The 17,753-nt window shown below is 32.0% G+C and overlaps 3 protein-coding genes across 5 annotated transcripts; 2 read left to right on the forward strand and 1 right to left on the reverse strand.

The window, feature by feature from the left end:
- Positions 1-2,830: 2,830 nt before the first annotated feature.
- On the forward strand, positions 2,831-4,242 carry LOC107420334 (zinc finger protein 1). Its single transcript, XM_016029268.4, has one exon. The coding sequence runs from the start codon at positions 3,080-3,082 to the stop codon at positions 3,992-3,994; it is 915 nt and encodes a 304-aa protein (XP_015884754.1). The 5' UTR covers positions 2,831-3,079; the 3' UTR covers positions 3,995-4,242.
- Positions 4,243-7,980: 3,738 nt separating this feature from the next.
- LOC107420339 (uncharacterized protein At2g39795, mitochondrial) lies at positions 7,981-10,154 on the reverse strand. 2 transcript variants are annotated; one of them, XM_048475042.2, is made up of 3 exons: positions 9,799-10,154; positions 8,965-9,275; positions 7,981-8,795 (listed from the first exon to the last, which is right to left on the reverse strand). In XM_048475042.2, exons 1-3 carry the CDS (start codon positions 10,063-10,065, stop codon positions 8,636-8,638), a joined length of 738 nt encoding a protein of 245 aa, XP_048330999.2. In that variant the 5' UTR covers positions 10,066-10,154; the 3' UTR covers positions 7,981-8,635. The 2 variants fall into 2 exon arrangements, with proteins under 2 accessions (XP_048330999.2, XP_015884759.3); XM_016029273.4 differs by having other exon boundaries at positions 8,965-9,293; positions 9,799-10,151.
- A 4,449-nt stretch (positions 10,155-14,603) lies between these two features.
- On the forward strand, positions 14,604-17,483 carry LOC107420325 (deSI-like protein At4g17486). Of its 2 annotated transcripts, XM_048476402.2 has the most exons (4): positions 14,604-14,726; positions 14,844-15,100; positions 16,164-16,451; positions 16,969-17,483. In XM_048476402.2, the coding sequence occupies exons 2-4, from the start codon at positions 14,962-14,964 to the stop codon at positions 17,232-17,234; spliced, it is 693 nt and encodes a 230-aa protein (XP_048332359.2). In that variant the 5' UTR covers positions 14,604-14,726; positions 14,844-14,961; the 3' UTR covers positions 17,235-17,483. The 2 variants fall into 2 exon arrangements, with proteins under 2 accessions (XP_048332359.2, XP_015884736.3); XM_016029250.4 differs by having other exon boundaries at positions 14,619-15,100.
- Positions 17,484-17,753: the final 270 nt, after the last annotated feature.

The following is a 17,753-nucleotide window of genomic DNA, read 5'->3' on the forward strand; positions in this document are numbered from 1 at the left end:
CAATCAATGTAAAACGCCAAAAGTCCACTCAACTCATGCCTAATTTCTATAATTTTTTTTTTCTCCTAACCTTTTATGTGGGCCAGGGGTTACAATTTGGGGTGAAATTAAAAGAATTTTTCTTTTGGTAAATAATTAAAAGGAATTTGCTACTTGCTAGCCAAAAGGACTTTTGTATGCCTGTAGCAATAATTTATATTATATACAGAACCCAAGAGTAAAGAGTATAGTTAATTTATGTTATATGTTTGGAGGGATTTAAAATTAGATTAAAGTAATAATGGTGCACCAAATAGCACTATGATTGCATGAGGAAACTCCAGATCAGTTTTCTCCTTTTACTTGTCGGCCATTTGCGGCGTTGCCCACTATTTGCAAATAAAAACACACACATGGGGAGGGTGACCTAATTTCCCATCATTTGCCAAATTCACAGAGAGTAACCGCTGCTTCTATACAATGGCAGATACATCATTTTCTATAGATGGCTGTTCACTCAGCTCAATAATCATATAAATATATATATATATATATATATTCATTATTAACATCACAAATTGTAAAACCCTATTTATAAGACGGGAATAAGTCACAATTGAGAAATTGTCCAATGCTGGATTTGAAATCAATCAATCTTACATTAATTAGTGAATTTTATCAGTACGTATTTGTTTGTTTAAATTTAGTATATATATATAGCTAGGTTTTTTCACTTTCTAATAGTATTTGAAAGTTTAGATTGTACCTAATGTCGGGTTAGTTTTACATATTAATTTGAGCTAAATTCCTAATAGAGTTTAGGTATGAGATTTTCTCTAAGTATTCAGCCTCTTCCGCTCCTGAATAAGACAAGGAAACATGGAAGGTTCAAGTGGGAAATATACTTTTTTGCTTAAATTTTTTTGGCTGTTTCCTTAATTAGCTTATAGTATTATTCATATTCTATTAGGCGGTGATAAATAAAATAAATATAATTACATGTTTAATACATTGGATTTCTTAGTTGTAGAAGTAGTCTTAAGAAGTACGTTTGGTATGAAAAGCCCGTTGATATATAAAAAAACATATACAAAGAAGCAGATAACGTGATGAGGGGGTGGCGATGTGGAAATGGTACAATTTGAAAGAACATCCAAAGATAGATTTGTTTTGGTGTGTGTAAGAGAAAAGCATGCGTGCGTGGGTGCTTGCTTTTTATGATGATCACTTTAACAGATGCAATGAAATGATATCATCATCTCAAATCCACTATTGATAAGACATACTCTATAACGTTATTATTGCTGCAATCTCAATAATCTTTTGGATTGTTTATTTAGATTTTTTTCATGATTGATATATCTCCAAGTACTTTTACCCAAAAAAAAAAAAAAAAAGTACTTTCATCTTTATTTGGAATGTCTCAATGATACAATGTTACTTTTCTTTATACATATATATAGAAAATCCGTTTAAGCAAAAAAAATATATAGAAAATCCGAGTTAAATTAATTAATCTCTCAATACCAAGCATTTTGAATTAGAGGAAAAAATAGGAAAAAGGAAAAAAATTAGCTAATTAATTTGAATTGAAATGTTCAAATACATTTTCTTGTGTGCTGTTTTAGAATAGCTCAAGTAATAATAATAATTATTGATCAAAATGATAAGAACAATTATCAATGTTAAATTTTTAAATTGATTTGATGAGATTTGGTGATTAAATATATATATATATATATATATGATCAGATTTAGTATAAAAACTAATATGAGATATTTATTTTTCAGTCTTTCAATCACATTAAAAATTAAAATTTAATATTAAATTGTTTTGATAAAATTTATTATTTTTAAATAATATTTTAATTTGTTACTAAATTCATATTTGACTAGGTTTATAATTTTAAATATTAACCTTTAATGTAATTTAATATTCATTGATTATAGATCTTAATTTAATAAAATAAAATAAATCAAGATTTACTATATATATATATATATATATATGTACATATATCCTTTAATTGTAGATTTTAAAAACAAATGAAACCATAAGATTGGCTTAGAAGTTTCAAGATCTAGCCATCTAGGCTGCTGGTTTCCACAAGCACGCTACATTAATTATACGCAAGTTTATTTTTTTCTTAATTATTAAGAAGGGATTTGGAAGAATTAATTAATATAATCCGAATCCAAGATCTGGCTTATTAAAATGAATGAACTAATTAAACCAAGATCAAACTATGTTCGATGGTTCAAAGGAGTTTTGGATATATAGTGTCAGCCGTCCAACTCCTAGAAGTTGCTCACCATCACATGGATTAAAAAAGCAATAGCAAGTAGAAGTTCGTAGCTCCATCTGCAAAGGAAAATCAGAAGTGATGGATAAGGAACAGTCAGAAGAGAAATGAAGCCCCCACAAAATGTGCAAAAAAGGACGCACTCAATGGGGACATGTTGCCCTCCTTACTGGAGACTTCAAAGTACATAGTAAGTTGTTTGGTCTACCTGACATATTTAAGTTTGTCCCCCTTTGATTGAGGCAATTTCAAATGTGCTATAGAATTATATATTCTTAAACATCTTTTGTATGATACAAAATATTAATATAAAAAAAAGTTAATTATATTAAGTTCTAACTAAAAAAAAAAAAAAAAATGTCAAATACATTTTACATTTACAATGAATCTACTGTATTTATATACGATAAGATGGACTAATTTATTGAAGCTGATTGGTGAAACTCCAACATCAAAAAGATAAAACCTTAACAGTTTGGTTTAAACAATCATACCTATAATAATGCCATGATATATGTTATATACACGTATGATTGTATGATTTTATTTTTCGGCGATCCATTATTGTCCAAATGTATCCCATATATATAATGCGTAAAAATAGGGGAATTAGTCAAATTGCAATTTTGAAGTCTTGGTATATGCAATGAGTGGTGTCCTATATTCTTAAAACCTAGAAGAATAGTAATAAAATTCCTTTCCCAAGTCCATATATAGCGCAAACATTTGCTTAATTACCTATCAGTGAAACTTTTTATAAAGAAAAAAAGAAAGCTAGCTCTAAAAAATATTCTCCAATGGAAGAACCAAGGAATGAACCATGTCCCTCCAGTACTACTACTACTCCGCCAGAGGCTCCTCCATGTCCAAATACACCACTGCAAGACCCAAAGGAGATCAAACAGAAAATTATGGAAGAAGATGAAGAAGAAAAATATCAAGAAAAAGATCATCAGAAGATCAAGAAGCCCAACAACAACAACATCCAATTAGATCTGGAGCTCTCCAGTAATCCAGGAGTACTGAATCTCATTGATTACTTGGAAATGGGTTCGTCTCAAAATCAAAATCAAAATCAAAATCCATCAGAAAACTCCCAATTAGTTTCTGATTCTGAGCATAGGGTATTCTCATGTAATTACTGCCACAGAAAATTTTACAGCTCACAAGCACTTGGAGGGCACCAAAATGCACACAAGAGAGAAAGAACTCTAGCGAAGAGGGGACAAAGGTTAGGCACGCAACTAATTGCCTCGGCGGCAGCTTTTGGTCACCACCACCCTTATTTGCATCATCATCACAACCACTATTCCAGTTTGGCTTCTCTTCCTCTTGGCCTGCAGGTTCACTCAGTGATACATAAGCCTTCCCACACAACAATATCATCATCTTCTTCTTCTTCTGGCTTTGGCAATTTTAATAACGGACATCATCATCATCGTAGCAGCTGGTGGAAACCTTTTATTGATCAGCAACCGGCGATTAGGAAGCTTAATTATTCGGTGGAGAATTTGAATACAATAAACACGTCGGGATTATTACTATCGTCGAGAGCTAGTGCTGGTAGATTTGATTTGCCGAGGAAAAATATAGTTGGTTCTTCGAATGAAGAAATTTCTAGACATTGGTGGGCTGCTGCTTCTGCCGCTAGTCATCATTTGAAGCCTGATCAAGAGGAGGTCAAGAAGCTCGATTTGTCACTTAAGCTTTGATTTAATTTCTTCCTTAGATAATTATCTCTTTTTTGATTCGCTCACTTTTTCTCTTTGAGTAATTAGCCATGGAGATTTGGTTGATTTTTATGTTTCTTGTTCGAAAAGATCATTAAGAAGTGTCTCTTAATTTGTTTGTTTGTATGTGTTTTTTTTTTTTTTTTAGGCTACTCTGTACTTATTAGTAATCAATCTTTTTGTTTTGTTTTTGTTTTTTAAAGATATATGGTAGTTCACAATTAAATTCAGTTTTCTTTTTTTTTTTTTTTTTGCTTGGCAGCTGAGAATGTTAATTTGTAATGTAAAAGCGTTAATTCTCTTGAGCTCTCTTTTAAGTCCAAAAAGCTGGTAAAAAATTTCAGAAATTTTCTATTACAGCTGGCCAGCTTCAAACTACAAAGATTACTTCATGAAAACGCTCAAACACTATTTTCCAAATTGAAGAAAAGATCAATATTGTTGTGGACTTCCTAATACGTTATTTGTTGAAATTAATATTTTCTTACGTTGCAATCTAGAAAATAGATTCTTTTGTTACTAATTCTATTCTTATGGGTTCATTGACCTTAACAGAAGAGATATTTTAGTTCTCTACGGACAACTATATATATATATATATATATATGTACATATATGATCCATATTATTTTGAAGGACTTCAACCTACAATTGCATTTTCTAAATCAAGATAATTTTGTCAATTGAAATAATTGAAATCAAACAACTGGCTAATAATTTCAAAGAATTTTTTAGGATTGCCAATAGCAAGTTTCTCTACTAGTCATACTCTTCTTTTTCTATATTTTATTGGTTTCTTGAGGGACACTTCCAAAAAACTCAAAGTGGCATACTTGGAAATATGCTGAATGCTTGCTCATGAACATCATTGTTGATTAATATTATTTTAACTAATCGTATACTCAATTCAAAGATTTAATTTGAATGGGAAAATATGTTATTATCATCCCATTAATCGCTGAGTCAGAAACACCATGACTATGATAATAATGCATGTACCCCAACATCTATATATACATCATGACATTTTAATAAACTCCATGTGTAATTTTCACATCATCCACAAGAAACTCAAAACAAACAAAAGACATTGGTGGGGAGGAGTTTTCATGGAACATGTAAAGTTGCCTAACTTGACATTATAAAAAAATAAAAACAAAAAAACAAAAAATAATGCCTTTTTATAATAAAAACTTTTATATTAAAAATGAATATTTCTAATAAGAGAAACAGATTACATTTGGTCATGATGTGCAAACATGTTAAAACCTGTGCTATTTTATTAATATATTTGTATGCGATGGCGGTGTTTTTGTCGTTTTATGAGAATTGCTTGAAATGTGTCGCTTTCAAAAACTGATCTCAAAATCTAGGAAAGATTTAGTTGCAAATTTTATAGTTAATACTAACCCAAAATGCCTCACATTTTGCATAACTTTTTTATTTGTGTACATATATTATATAAAATAAATAAATGAATAATGTAAGCGACTAAAAATCTGCTGACCCAAATAATGTCAAATTTACGTTCTTTATTATTTTCTGTTAATATTTTTTTCCCCCACCAATATCTTATTGTGGGTATATATTATTTATTACTTACTAATGGAGTCCTCCTTTAAGCAATATTATCATTGACGTTAACGGCTGGTTTTGGCTGTTGAGGCTTTGCTTGACAGCTGTCAAATTGAGGAAAATGGAGGCTTTGTGAGCACGAATGAGTGTCAGTTTGTCAACCGAAAGTGAAGCTACAAGTACATAAAAACACGAGTTAATGACTCATCTTGCTTTCTCACTGAAATTTTTAGATTATACGACACTTATTTTATTTCCACATTAACTTTAGGGGCTGAGATTTGGTCCCACTAAAACACTTGGAAACAAATGCATTAGAAAATCAGGAAAGACTTTCGGTGTAGTTGTATTCAAATCCAGGTTACCCATGTGTTTCAATTTATTATGTATGAATCATACGACTTTTTAGGACTTTTTTTTATGTATAATAATTATATGGGAATGTTGACGTAAAAAATAAAAATTAACTGGCAAAGTTGCGCACCCTCAGCCTCAGAATCTATAAAATAAAAGAGTGGACTTGCGATGAAAAAAGATAAGAGATTGATTGTATCCTATATGAATTAATGATTGAATACATGACGTCTTTATATAGGCTTCAAAAATGAGTTTCGATAGGCATAAAATAGCCTAAACAGGATAGAATTAGAACGCTCATTCTATAGAGTTTAAATTGTTTCTGCTTATTTGATTAATTTAGAAATTTTAGAAATACACACAGACAGGGTGAATTATACAGACACCCCTTTTCATACATACATATATATATATATATATAGATATATTTTAAACTTTTTCATATATAAAATTGAATGTATTAAAATGTTAAAAGTATCAATTACAATTTAATTAATTGCATTTACACAAAAATTGGACGATTTACCACACAATTGAACTACAAGGAGTATGAGAAATTATTCACTACATAATGCGTATTGAGGACAGCTCTTCAATGGGTGAGCTTGGGCTGCCGTTCCGCTCTATTTAGGTAAACACCATATTCCAATCTTCAGGTTAGGTGGGAGTGAACAAGTAGAGCAGAGATTCCTTCAGGGATGACTAGAGGATACTGGTTTCCATACCTTTACAGTAGCCCGAGATGGGTGAGAGGAAGAAAGGCTCTCTTTGTCTCTCTGATTACTCTAGCAGCCAACTCATAGAAACAGGCATATAGTCAAGAACCGCTAAGACCATACTAGCATTAATTAGAGCAGTTGCCCAGGGCATAATCATGACTTTTAATGCACTGGGATTGAAAATGGTAATCAGTTGACAAGTCCAAGTGCGTTTCTCATTGTGGTTAAGAGAAATTATTCAATACATTGACAGGAATCCAAGATGGTATATATAGTCAATCTAATAATGCCATATGTCTTATCAATAAACACCTAAAAATATGAATTAATCTACACATTAATGCCATTCTTCGCCATCAAACGTATGAGAAACTCTTTTGCTAATCTAATAACACCAGTGGCTTATTTGGTTCGGCTTTTGTTTTCAAAGCCAAAAGCACCTCCAACTTTACTTTTTTGTCTATTAATCAAAACCGAATAATTTGAATATAAAATTTAATGCCGAAACAACCTTCACAGAGAACAACAATGGTGGAAGTTAAAGCCCAAAACCTGGTTGTTGTTCATCCATATTTCGTTTTCTATTTCCAATTACAATTGACCCTATGTTGTTAAGCTTTTAAAATTCAATGGATTCCCAATACATATCACAATGAAATCTTGGGTTATTACTCAGATGGGTGAAATAGCAGAACAATAATGTTGGAACGTGGGAAACTACAAAAAGGAATCTGGGAAAAAAAACCAAAAACATAAAAACGAACCGAGAGAGAGGGAGATAACACATAGCAAATAAGAAAAGAGATAAAGAGAGGATTAAGGTGGGGTAAGAACCCCAAACGTAGTCTTCCGGCACCAACAAACCATGCCATTCTTTTCCTTGATGGATTTGAGAAGATTCATGAGAAGACAAGTAACAATGTTAAAACTTATATATCAAAACCTGACGTGTTAACAGTAGAACACATGTTACAATCTAATTTAGTTACGCATACCACCACCTTGGTTCCATGTCAATACATATTGTGTATTGAATAATCCGAGAGAGGAGAGTATATGCAAAACTCAGAATTGAAGAGTATCGTTGTAACTTTCCTTAATTAAACTGTCCAATTTCACTGGGAAACTATTCTCTAACAACGTGTTACTTGTTGATAGAATCTTGAAGCCGGCAATACTTTCGACGTTTTCACCACCAGAGAACCGTAACAAAGTTAGAGATACTGGATGATTAAGTGGAAAGAAGCAAACTAGATGCCACGTAATTACAAATTATGCGAATGCCAGCATTATCTTTCCTAGTTTTCACATGTTGGGTTCAGAAACTTTTGTTTGCTCAATATTATGCAGTCCATGAGCCAATCCTACATTCCTATCCCCAACCCTCATCGCATAGCATTTAGTCCCATTGCCACAACGACGTTATTGAGGTTTCCTAATTATACAATTGCCACTACTGATTACCCCAAATTTGATTCGTAAATGCACAATTGAAAGCATCTGAGAAATAAGAATTTCATGTTTAAATAAAAAAAGAAGACCTGCGTCTATAAAACAAACGAGCCAAGACCCAAGAGTTGCTTCATCGAGTCTTTGAACCACGAGTTTAGCATCAATCTTGCTACAATCAGCTGCTAAATTCAGAGCTTTTATCATATATGGCCAAAGCTTCAACAATTTCAGGATCACCAACATAATATAATCTCTTTCGAAGGCTTGCATTTTAAAAATTGCAACCTTACCAACAAGACGCTAGGGCCATTGTTAGTAGCGAGCAGCATCCAAGCTGATCTAGAAACTCCATGCAGAGGCATGGAAGCCTCCTCAACATCAACAGTCCCTACTCGTTATGTATTTAAAGTGGTTCTTGCACGGTTAAATATCACTATCAAATCCACAAAATTCTTTCTAATCAATAACACTATAAAAAATTTGTTAGCATATCCCAGAATAAGGAGAAAGATATCCGGTCTTATTTCTCCACAAAAGACTTGACGTGTCCTAACCATCGGATAAGTTCAGTTTTATCCTTGTTCATCATATATTTATGCAAGAAAATGGAAAGTTCATCATTGATCCCTCTTGCTTCTAAGTACTCAAGAAACGTCTTCTGTATGTTATCCTTCAATTTCCTGATAAGAAAAACAAGTACCAAACAAAGTCACCAACAAAACCAAGATTGCTAACTCATCCACTATTATATATAAGCTACATAAGTTTTGTGGCAGAAGGTATTTTATTGATACTTGGCAGCAATCTTAAGTCAGGACAACATAAGCCACAGAAAGGGAAAAAACAAACCCGAAATCAGGTCCCATGTAAGGCTTTGCCAGCATCCCATCACGTCGTATTATATAAACTTTCTGAACTTCCAAACTGTCAGGCCAAGCAGAACAAATGAACTCCAATTCATTGGAACCATCCCCCTTGGAGATATCAACAAGCAAACTAATGTGAAGCCGCACACTTTCCCCCGAGCTATCATCTCCAAGCTTAGGAACAAGTTGATACCCATCGAACATGGTAACTTCGATTTTAATATCTTCAGTATCTCCAAATTTTCCTTTCATTGTAATCCATTGCTCACCAGGTCGAGCTTGTACCATAAATGACTTGAATTTCATATCAGGCTAAATGACTCCCAGTTGAAAAAGCAGCATATAAGTTCAGCATGAAAACTAAAGAAGTAAAATCCAACTAAACATTTCAACATGATACAACTAAAGATTCAAACATTAATTTCTATCTTTACCACAATTCTCTCCAAGACCAAATAAAACCTTAATTCCGTTCTTTATCTATTCCGGGTAAATCATAATTCCTAAACTAACATGTAAAAACTATTCGGTTTATTTAAATTTACATGTTCCATAAAACGTCTCAAATATTTAGAACCCAAAATGCCTGCCACATGCTAATTAGAAACCATTCATTTCATTTAAGTCTGCTATTTTTCGTTCTTATTGCTTTCTTTTTCTTTTGGGGGCGGATGGGTCAATAATCTTAGTTATAAAACTCCAAATTGTTTTATTTGCGTCTCCAAATCCTACATTTTTTTTTTTTTTTGGCGAACTAAACAGAATATAAAACTAAAAATTTAGAAATGCAACAAAAATTGAGGAAATGGGAACCAACCTGATGTGGAGGAGCATAGTCAGACTGGTATAGGATCTCTTTGCGAAGGATTCTAAGGATGTTAGATTCGAGGGGCGATTTGGAAATGGCCTCCGAAACGTATGCTCTGCCATGGAAGGGAAAGGCCGAGATGGATTTTCGGGGAGGTGTGGATTGAAGGTGGAAGCCATGCTTTATGATTTTGGGTGAAGAAGAAGAAGAAGAAGAAGAGGAAAATGAAGAAGAAGATCGAAGGCCACTTTGCGCAGCTCGGAGTAATCGGGCCATTGGCGCTGTGACTCTGAATTTCTGGTTTGGGCTTTCGGTGGTGCGAAGGTTGGGGTTTAAGGCCGGTGTGTTAATAGTGAATTTTCAAATCCATTTTAATTATATTTTAAAAAAAAAACAACAACAACAACAAAAGCGACATGTCGTCTGTGCATTCTTGATGGGTCAAGACCTAAAAAGCTAGAAGTAAAAGGCCCTCTTGGGTCTATGTGCCCTCAATTTCATTGTCGTTCAGCCCAAAGAGGCCCAAAAAAACAAATAAAAAGTTAATTACATTTTACCTTCTTAAACCATTATTTTTTATGCTTTGCTCTCCAAATTAAAAAAAATGTCAAATTGCCCTTGAAATATTATTTTGTTGTCACATTAGTCCATTCCTGTGTTTTGTCAAATAATTTTAGTAAATTGGGCGTATAGACCAGTTAAAAATGAAATAAAATGTAACAAAACAGTTTTCTAACATAATTACATGAGTTGTATATTACTATATAATTAATTTCTCAAAACTTTTTTGTTAAAAATACTTTTTAATCCGGTGACAAAGTGATTTTTTTATAATTTGGAAGATAAAGTACAAATCCTATAATAATTTAGGAAGTATATTTAACAAAAATACACCTAAAAAAAAAAAAGAAAAAGAAAGATATTTCTTCTTGGAGTGAAGCTTTAAATTGGGAGTAGGCATCGAGGGGTCGTATAGGGAAGTTTATAGGAAGAGTAGGCTGGTATATATGATGAAGTTAGTATAGGCTTTCACTTTTCATAGTGAAAATGACAGATCAGACTCAAATTGCCTGCTCATTAGCATGAGCTGCCGGATAATAGGGTGGACATAATTTGTCTAATTCATTGGCCAACTTCTTATTGTCAAGGCATAAAACTAATAAATTCTTATATGATAAATTAATGTCCTTATCATTTTAATATCTAAGTACATATTCGGTCTATGAATATGTGTCTTCTAAAAGAATTAAACAATAAAAAATTATCATGAATTAGTTACTGAATTATAATGATATATGTTCAATGAATGATCAAACTTTTAATAGTAAGGTACAGGTTGCTTCTACTTTTGCCCTCCTCTTATTCTAAGAACAAACAGTGTTCTTCTAAGCCAAGAGAACGCCTGAAAAAAGAAAAGTTGTGGTATCATCTCATATTTAATCTCTGTTGTTTTAACTTGCAAGTGGCTATCTTTTGGTTACGCTTCTTTTTCCTTTGCTTTTATTTTATTTTTTATTTTTCTATTTTTTTAAAAGGAAATTGGTATCTTTTGCTACTTCATTTTCTTTTTCTTTTTAATGAAAGGTTAGTTGTTTAGCCAAAAAGGTATATAAAATAGCTTAGCCAATGATGGATCTAAAGCAGTAGAGAACCTATGGCCCATAGCTACTGCTCTTGATTTTGGAATCGATATAATTTTTTTTTTTTCCCTTGATGTTTTATAATCATGTGGTTAGCATCTTTCTAATAAAGATCTTTACTTAATTCACCAAAAAAATAAAAATAAAAATAAAAAGAGAGTTTTGCTTATTCTCCTTCACACAATATCTTTTAGCATTTTGAAATAGGACGTTATAATAGACCACACATAAATGGAAAAAGAGGAGTATTTAAAAAACTATTTCTTCAATAAAAAATTTATTTATTTTAAAGAGAAATAAATTAAAAAACAGCAACCCTTATTATAGGGAGTTGGTCGTGGGAAAGAAAACAGGAGTCCTTTTTGTGGGTATATATCATGTAAATGAAACTATTAGCTTTCCAAAATGAGGTATAACTGGGCTAATTGAGGACCGTCGCTAAGCACCGAGTACGTCAAAATGGCTTTGGTTGAGGCATGTGAGTGAGTAGGCGGGTGGGTATACAATTAAATAAAGAGGTCCACGGACCATGGGGTGTTGGTGAAGCTTTTTGTGGGTGTCTTGGGGTGAATGAAGTCGATGAATATATTAAAAAAATGCTACAAAAATTTGCTCAACCACTTGGTTCGTTAACTACCCAACCGATGGCTGAAAGCTTGAGAGCGATGGCAAATTTGGTCATGCCCCGTACGTGATTTATTACTCCTTTGGGATTTCAATTTTCAAATGCTCAATTCCATTCATTTCCATGCTTACTTTGCACCCATAAATGCTCTTTTTCAGATACTGTGGATTATTTTGGGTTCGAAATCATAGGGACCTTCCTCATGTGGGTCCTCCGAACCCAACATCCATTTGATATAATAATTCCTACTTGTCCTCCTATCTCATGGATCATCACTCATCATAATCCTCCACAGCCCCACTCCATACACCATAACATGATTCTCTTGTTGGGTTTTCCACTTTTTTACCCCTCTGATTTGCCATAAAGGAGTGGCTTACCAGTTGTAATGGGACTTTACAATTTGCTTCATCTTCTTCTTGGGATGTGATAAAAGGTGTTTACACGTCCTAATTTATGATGGATGCTTCTTTGATCCCTAAAACAATGATAATAAAATTTGATTTAACATATTTTATCTCTACTTTATAATTAGGTAGTTTTCATAAAAACAACCTAGTGGTAAAATTAATATTTCTTCTACAAAATATTAGAATTTAAATTCCTCATTATCCTTCACTTATTGCATGCGATTAATTTTTGAATCCAATCAATTTGTAACAAAAAGTTAATCAACACTTTGTTAATTAGATAGTTTCCATAAGAACATCTTAGGTGTAAAGCTAAGACTTCTTTCAGCTGAGTCTCCCCCCACACCTAAAGCTACAATTTCACTTATTGCATGACCCACCTCATTTTAATAAAAACCTTATTAAAAATTCATTTGGTCAACATAAATACAAATATGTTATGCAACACATGCATTGCCAATATACAATGCATATGTAAAAATTCAATTCATGGTTGCATAAAAAAAGGAAGAACCAAAATTCATGGAATAAATTAATTTATATAATAAATTCATAATCACCCCTAATTAAAGGAGTGGAGTGGAGGTTATGCTCCAATAAATTTTCAAAAATAAAAGAGAAAAAAGAAATAGAAATGCAAAATGTCTAAAGAGTCGGTTTAACGAGTGAAAGCGTGAGGTGGAGGCAGTTATAGTTTGGAGTAATTAATTTTAGTGACGAGGGCTAGAGCCGTTGTCAATGGTGAAAATGAAGGACAATAATTGAAATGGCTTCCGTGTCTCCATTCTACATGACAAGGTCTCTTCATGGATAAGCCTACGATGCTGCGCGTGCGTCTGCAGAACAATTGCATAAACACCTCATTATAAAATATATTTCATTTATTTATTCAAAATTTGTTGATTTCCCTTTTTTTTTTTTTTTTTATTAAGCCATGTTTAGTAACTAAATTCCATTAGGGAAATGAAATATGATATGATTGCTTTTTACATAAAAATCTAAAGACAGTATATGTTCTATTCTTAATATTACCCAATTTTTTCTGAGTTGAAAAATGAAACTTAAAATATTTCCTTTAATTCCCCAACTTCAACGATAGCTCTGGATCAAAATTCTTTTGGTTTCTTAGAACATTTGTAAAGGAGATTATCTAAACCAAAAGTTTACTTTCTTAATTACGGCCTATATAGATTTCCTTTGCTTAATATGCTGGGTAAGATGTAAAGTCGGGGCATAAGAAACTAACTTCAACGGCAATCCAATTAGTTATTTTTTTATGTATAAAATTCATATCCCAGAAATTAGATAGGGATGGAACAGGCATTGAAAGATGCATGAACAAATATGCATTTTAGGGGTAAAAAAATAAAATAAAATTTGAACATGTTAATATTGATCTCTTGCAATTAATAAATATATTCCTTAGGAACGAAATGTTATTAATCTGGTAATAAATAAATAAAAAAATGAAATTACGTGTCCATAAATCATTTTCCATCTTTTTTTTTTTAAAAAAAATCAAATCATTTTCCACCTTTATATGAAAACGTTGGCTCGCTATTTACCTCAATTATATAAAAAAATCTATTGCCAAAAATAAATAAATAAATATGTATATATGTATATATATATATATATATATATATCAAAAATTCTATTAACACTTTCATGTGGCTGGACTAATATTATCAGTCTTCTATTAAATCCAATAACATTTGAAACAAATAGCGGAGTATGTAATGGAATAACATAAAACCGAATAAAATAAAATAAATAAATGACTTTGCTACGTTAGTAGCTTATTTTTATTGACATTTCTAAAGTGTTACTTTTTTTTTTTTTTTTACAAAAAGAAATAAAAACAGGGAAGAGTTTCAATTTATCTTGAACTTTTGCTGTATTCTTTTAATTTTCTAAATAATTCTTATGTCTTTATTCAGAAAATATTAAATTTAAAAAGAAATTATCATAAATAAATATATTAAGCTTTAAGTTTTTTTGTTTTTAATATAGTTTATGGAGAAATAAAAAAAACAAAAAGTAAACATAAAGCAAGCTAAATAACAGAAAAACAAACTATTTTTTAATTAAAAAAGCTATTTTTAATTTTTATTTATTTCATGAGAAAAAAAAAAAAAAAGAACTGTTAGGAAAAACAAAGGAAAGGCAGCCAATTTATGAGTTATAAAAAGGGCCTCACGGAGCAAACACTTTCGGCCGCCGGAAGAACCCAAAATCGAAGATTCTTCTTCCTAAGAAAAAGTATATTTTTTTAAATATCAGAGAATTCCAAAACCTTCTATTCCCAATCTACCCCTCGAAGCGCACAACAAATTTTATTTTATTTTTTCTAATCTACCCCCTCTCTATCGGTTTTAGCAAAACTCCGTTCCGTTTTGGAGGAAAAGCCGGTGGATATTGCTTTTTATTTTTTCAGGGTGGAGCTCTGCCCAGCTTTATAATTTTACATTTCGAAGGGGAAAGTGTGCCAGAAAAAATGCTTTGTCGGATGGTGTTGGTTCATAGGAAGAAGAAGATTGGAACGGTGCCGGTTTATCTGAATGTCTACGATCTCACTCCCATCAATGGTTACGCTTATTGGCTCGGCCTTGGGGTCTATCATTCTGGTGTTCAGGGTAATGGGTTTCACTGGTTTCAAAATGGTTTTACTGGGTTCTTGATTGTTTTGTGTTTTCTGATCTGTGTTTGGTTTCCCAGAAACCCAAGGAACCGTTGGGATAAAACAAAAAATTAAAAATTAAAATTAAAATAAAAAAATTAAAAATTGCGTCCTTTTTTCTTTTCTTTGATCTGTAACAGCTGTTTTAAGTGGTAGATGTTATGAGATCCCTGTTATCCATTTTTACGTTTTTTTTTTTTTTAAATAAATTTTGCTTCAGATCTGCTTGTGTGAAACACTGGATGAAAACGTAGGATTCTTTGTTTGGTTGCTGAGAAACTGGTAAAAAAAATAAAAAATAAAAAATGAAAAAATAAAAGAGAAATTTAATATTAGAGAGTTTTTTTTTTTTTTTTGAAGTCTTCTGCATTTTCGGAGTTAATTTTTCAGGACTGATTTTAGAAGTATGGAAAGTTTTTGTCTTTGTTTGCAGCTTTGAACAAAAATTCCGCAGTCCTTATCTTCTAAGGAGTTTGATTTTTCTTTTCTTTCTATCGTATTCTAAATTCTACACATTAGTTGAAGTTTCCAGTTTGGACATGGAAGCTGAATCTATTTCCCGGCGTGTACTTGGGTTTAAAATTTCATTTGTTGAATCAGTTCATTTGTTCTTTTAATTCCTTTCTTTTTTATCAGCCTCCAATTAGAGTTTTGTGCTTCTTTTCTCTGTTCCGCTATATTATTTTCTGAATGTTTTAAGATTTTCTTCTTCTTTTGGGATGTGGGATAAAAATAATAATAATAATTGTAATTTAACAAATTGCGTTTAACTTTGGGAAACCAATCAATACAATATTTATCTGTATTTTTATAATGAACTAATCAGGAAGCACATAGAAGGGGTACGACCTAGTAAAAAAATTACTGAGAAAAGACCCAATATATTTTTATATGGTTTTCTTGGCAAATAAGTCTCTTAAATGGTCACCTGGTAGTGAAATTTTGTGTCTGCCTCCGTATATGTGTACTTTATCTATTGGCTTAAAATAACTGGTTGTGTATTTTAATTGTTTTTCCAGTCCACGGTGTTGAATATGCTTTTGGTGCCCATGACCACTCAACAACTGGAATTTTTGAGGTTGAACCAAAGCAGTGTCCTGGTTTCACATTCAGAAAATCGATTCTGATTGGAAGAACAGATCTGGGCACCAAAGAGGTCCGTGCATTCATGGAGAAATTAGCAGAGGAATATTCTGGGAACACTTACCATCTTATCACGAAGAATTGCAATCACTTCTGCAACGATGTGTGTCACAGGTTGACAGGGAAGCCTATCCCTCGTTGGGTCAATCGGCTCGCTCGACTTGGTAAGAAATATTTTATGAAAACACACACACAGCAGAATGTTTTCATTTTCTGAAATTGGATTGAACATAGAAAACATAAATAAACACTAAAAATGAAATGGTTTAAATAAAAAAAATAAAATAAAAATAAAAAAACAAAACCTCTCTTTTCTTCTTTTATCTTGGCATCCCCATTACCCTCAAAAGCATCAGCATTGCTTCTGGCTGTGTCAGTATGTATCATGTTTCCTTCTAGCAAATTTTCAGACATTTTTTTGTTTTTGTTCTGGGAGACCAAAAAGTATCTGCTTTATCTGCTATTAACAAGATGACTAAATAGGAGACACTGTCTGCAAATTTGTCTAAAAGCTGCTATGTTACATTTCCTGTGTTTTCCTTGAAATTGAAATCATTTTTAGAGCATCATCATCCGCACAAATAGTTAATAAAAGAATTTTCATAATTAGAACATTTTTGGTGTTAGAACTAATGCATAAAGTGATAATAATAATCTTTGGTTGAATTTCAATGATGTTAGGATTCTTCTGCAACTGTGTTCTTCCGGCTGGTTTGAATGAAACTAAGGTTCGGCAAGTAAGATCAAGTGGAGGAGTTTATGAGGGAGATAAGAAGAAATTGAGAAGCCATTCTAGTAGGTATCCATCGACTAACCCTCCAACTCATTCATTGTCAACATGTCCTTCTGGTTCAACAGTCAAACGTAGTAGACAAAAACGTTGTGTACCACCATCATCTTCTTTGATTCATTCTTCTTCAACTTCCGCTTTGTCTTTAAAGCTCTAGTAGCTAATTGGGTTTTGGAAAACTTTTTCTAGGATTTAAAATTTAATATAAAAACAAAAAATGGAAAAAAAAGAAAAAAGAAAATATTATTTCTGCTCCTCCACCTGCTCTTCCATCTCACCCACCGCTTCGTTTTCTGTTCTTGCTGCTGATCTGTTTTTCTAATGGTTTTAGAAACGGCTGCTTGAAATTGTCGCAATGTTTCGTTCTCTGTAAAATGCATATATATATATTTGTTTTCCTGGCGTATGAGGAGTATCCATGTTTACCAAGTTTAGGTCCTGAATTTTGTTTGTAAATGCATAATTTCGTAAATCATAATGAAAGGGGGGAAAAAGAGCTTATTTTAGGACATGAGTAAAATTAATTTTATTGTAATCAGTTAGTATCATAATTAAAAAAAAAAAAAATCAATTGTTAAAAAAGATTTGAGTTTCTTTTTTGCCATGTCTATTCATTAAACGAAATTTTGTTTCCCAAAAAAAAAAAAAATCATTAAACGAAATATAAATTTAAATT

Source organism: Ziziphus jujuba, chromosome 5 (genome assembly GCF_031755915.1).
Source record: "Ziziphus jujuba cultivar Dongzao chromosome 5, ASM3175591v1".
Classification (NCBI taxonomy): domain Eukaryota; kingdom Viridiplantae; phylum Streptophyta; class Magnoliopsida; order Rosales; family Rhamnaceae; genus Ziziphus; species Ziziphus jujuba.

Coding starts and splice junctions, on each gene's coding strand:
- LOC107420334 (XM_016029268.4), top strand. CDS start 3,080: ATGGAAGAACCAAGGAATGAACCATGTCCCTCCAGTACTACTACTACT.
- LOC107420339 (XM_016029273.4), bottom strand. CDS start 10,065: ATGGCCCGATTACTCCGAGCTGCGCAAAGTGGCCTTCGATCTTCTTCT. Junction 9,294..9,798: donor ACTATGCTCCTCCACATCAG/GTTGGTTCCCAT, acceptor GGAGTCATTTAG/CCTGATATGAAATTCAAGTC. Junction 8,796..8,964: donor TACATGGGACCTGATTTCGG/GTTTGTTTTTTC, acceptor TTTTCTTATCAG/GAAATTGAAGGATAACATAC.
- LOC107420325 (XM_048476402.2), top strand. CDS start 14,962: ATGCTTTGTCGGATGGTGTTGGTTCATAGGAAGAAGAAGATTGGAACG. Junction 15,101..16,163: donor CTATCATTCTGGTGTTCAGG/GTAATGGGTTTC, acceptor TTGTTTTTCCAG/TCCACGGTGTTGAATATGCT. Junction 16,452..16,968: donor CAATCGGCTCGCTCGACTTG/GTAAGAAATATT, acceptor CAATGATGTTAG/GATTCTTCTGCAACTGTGTT.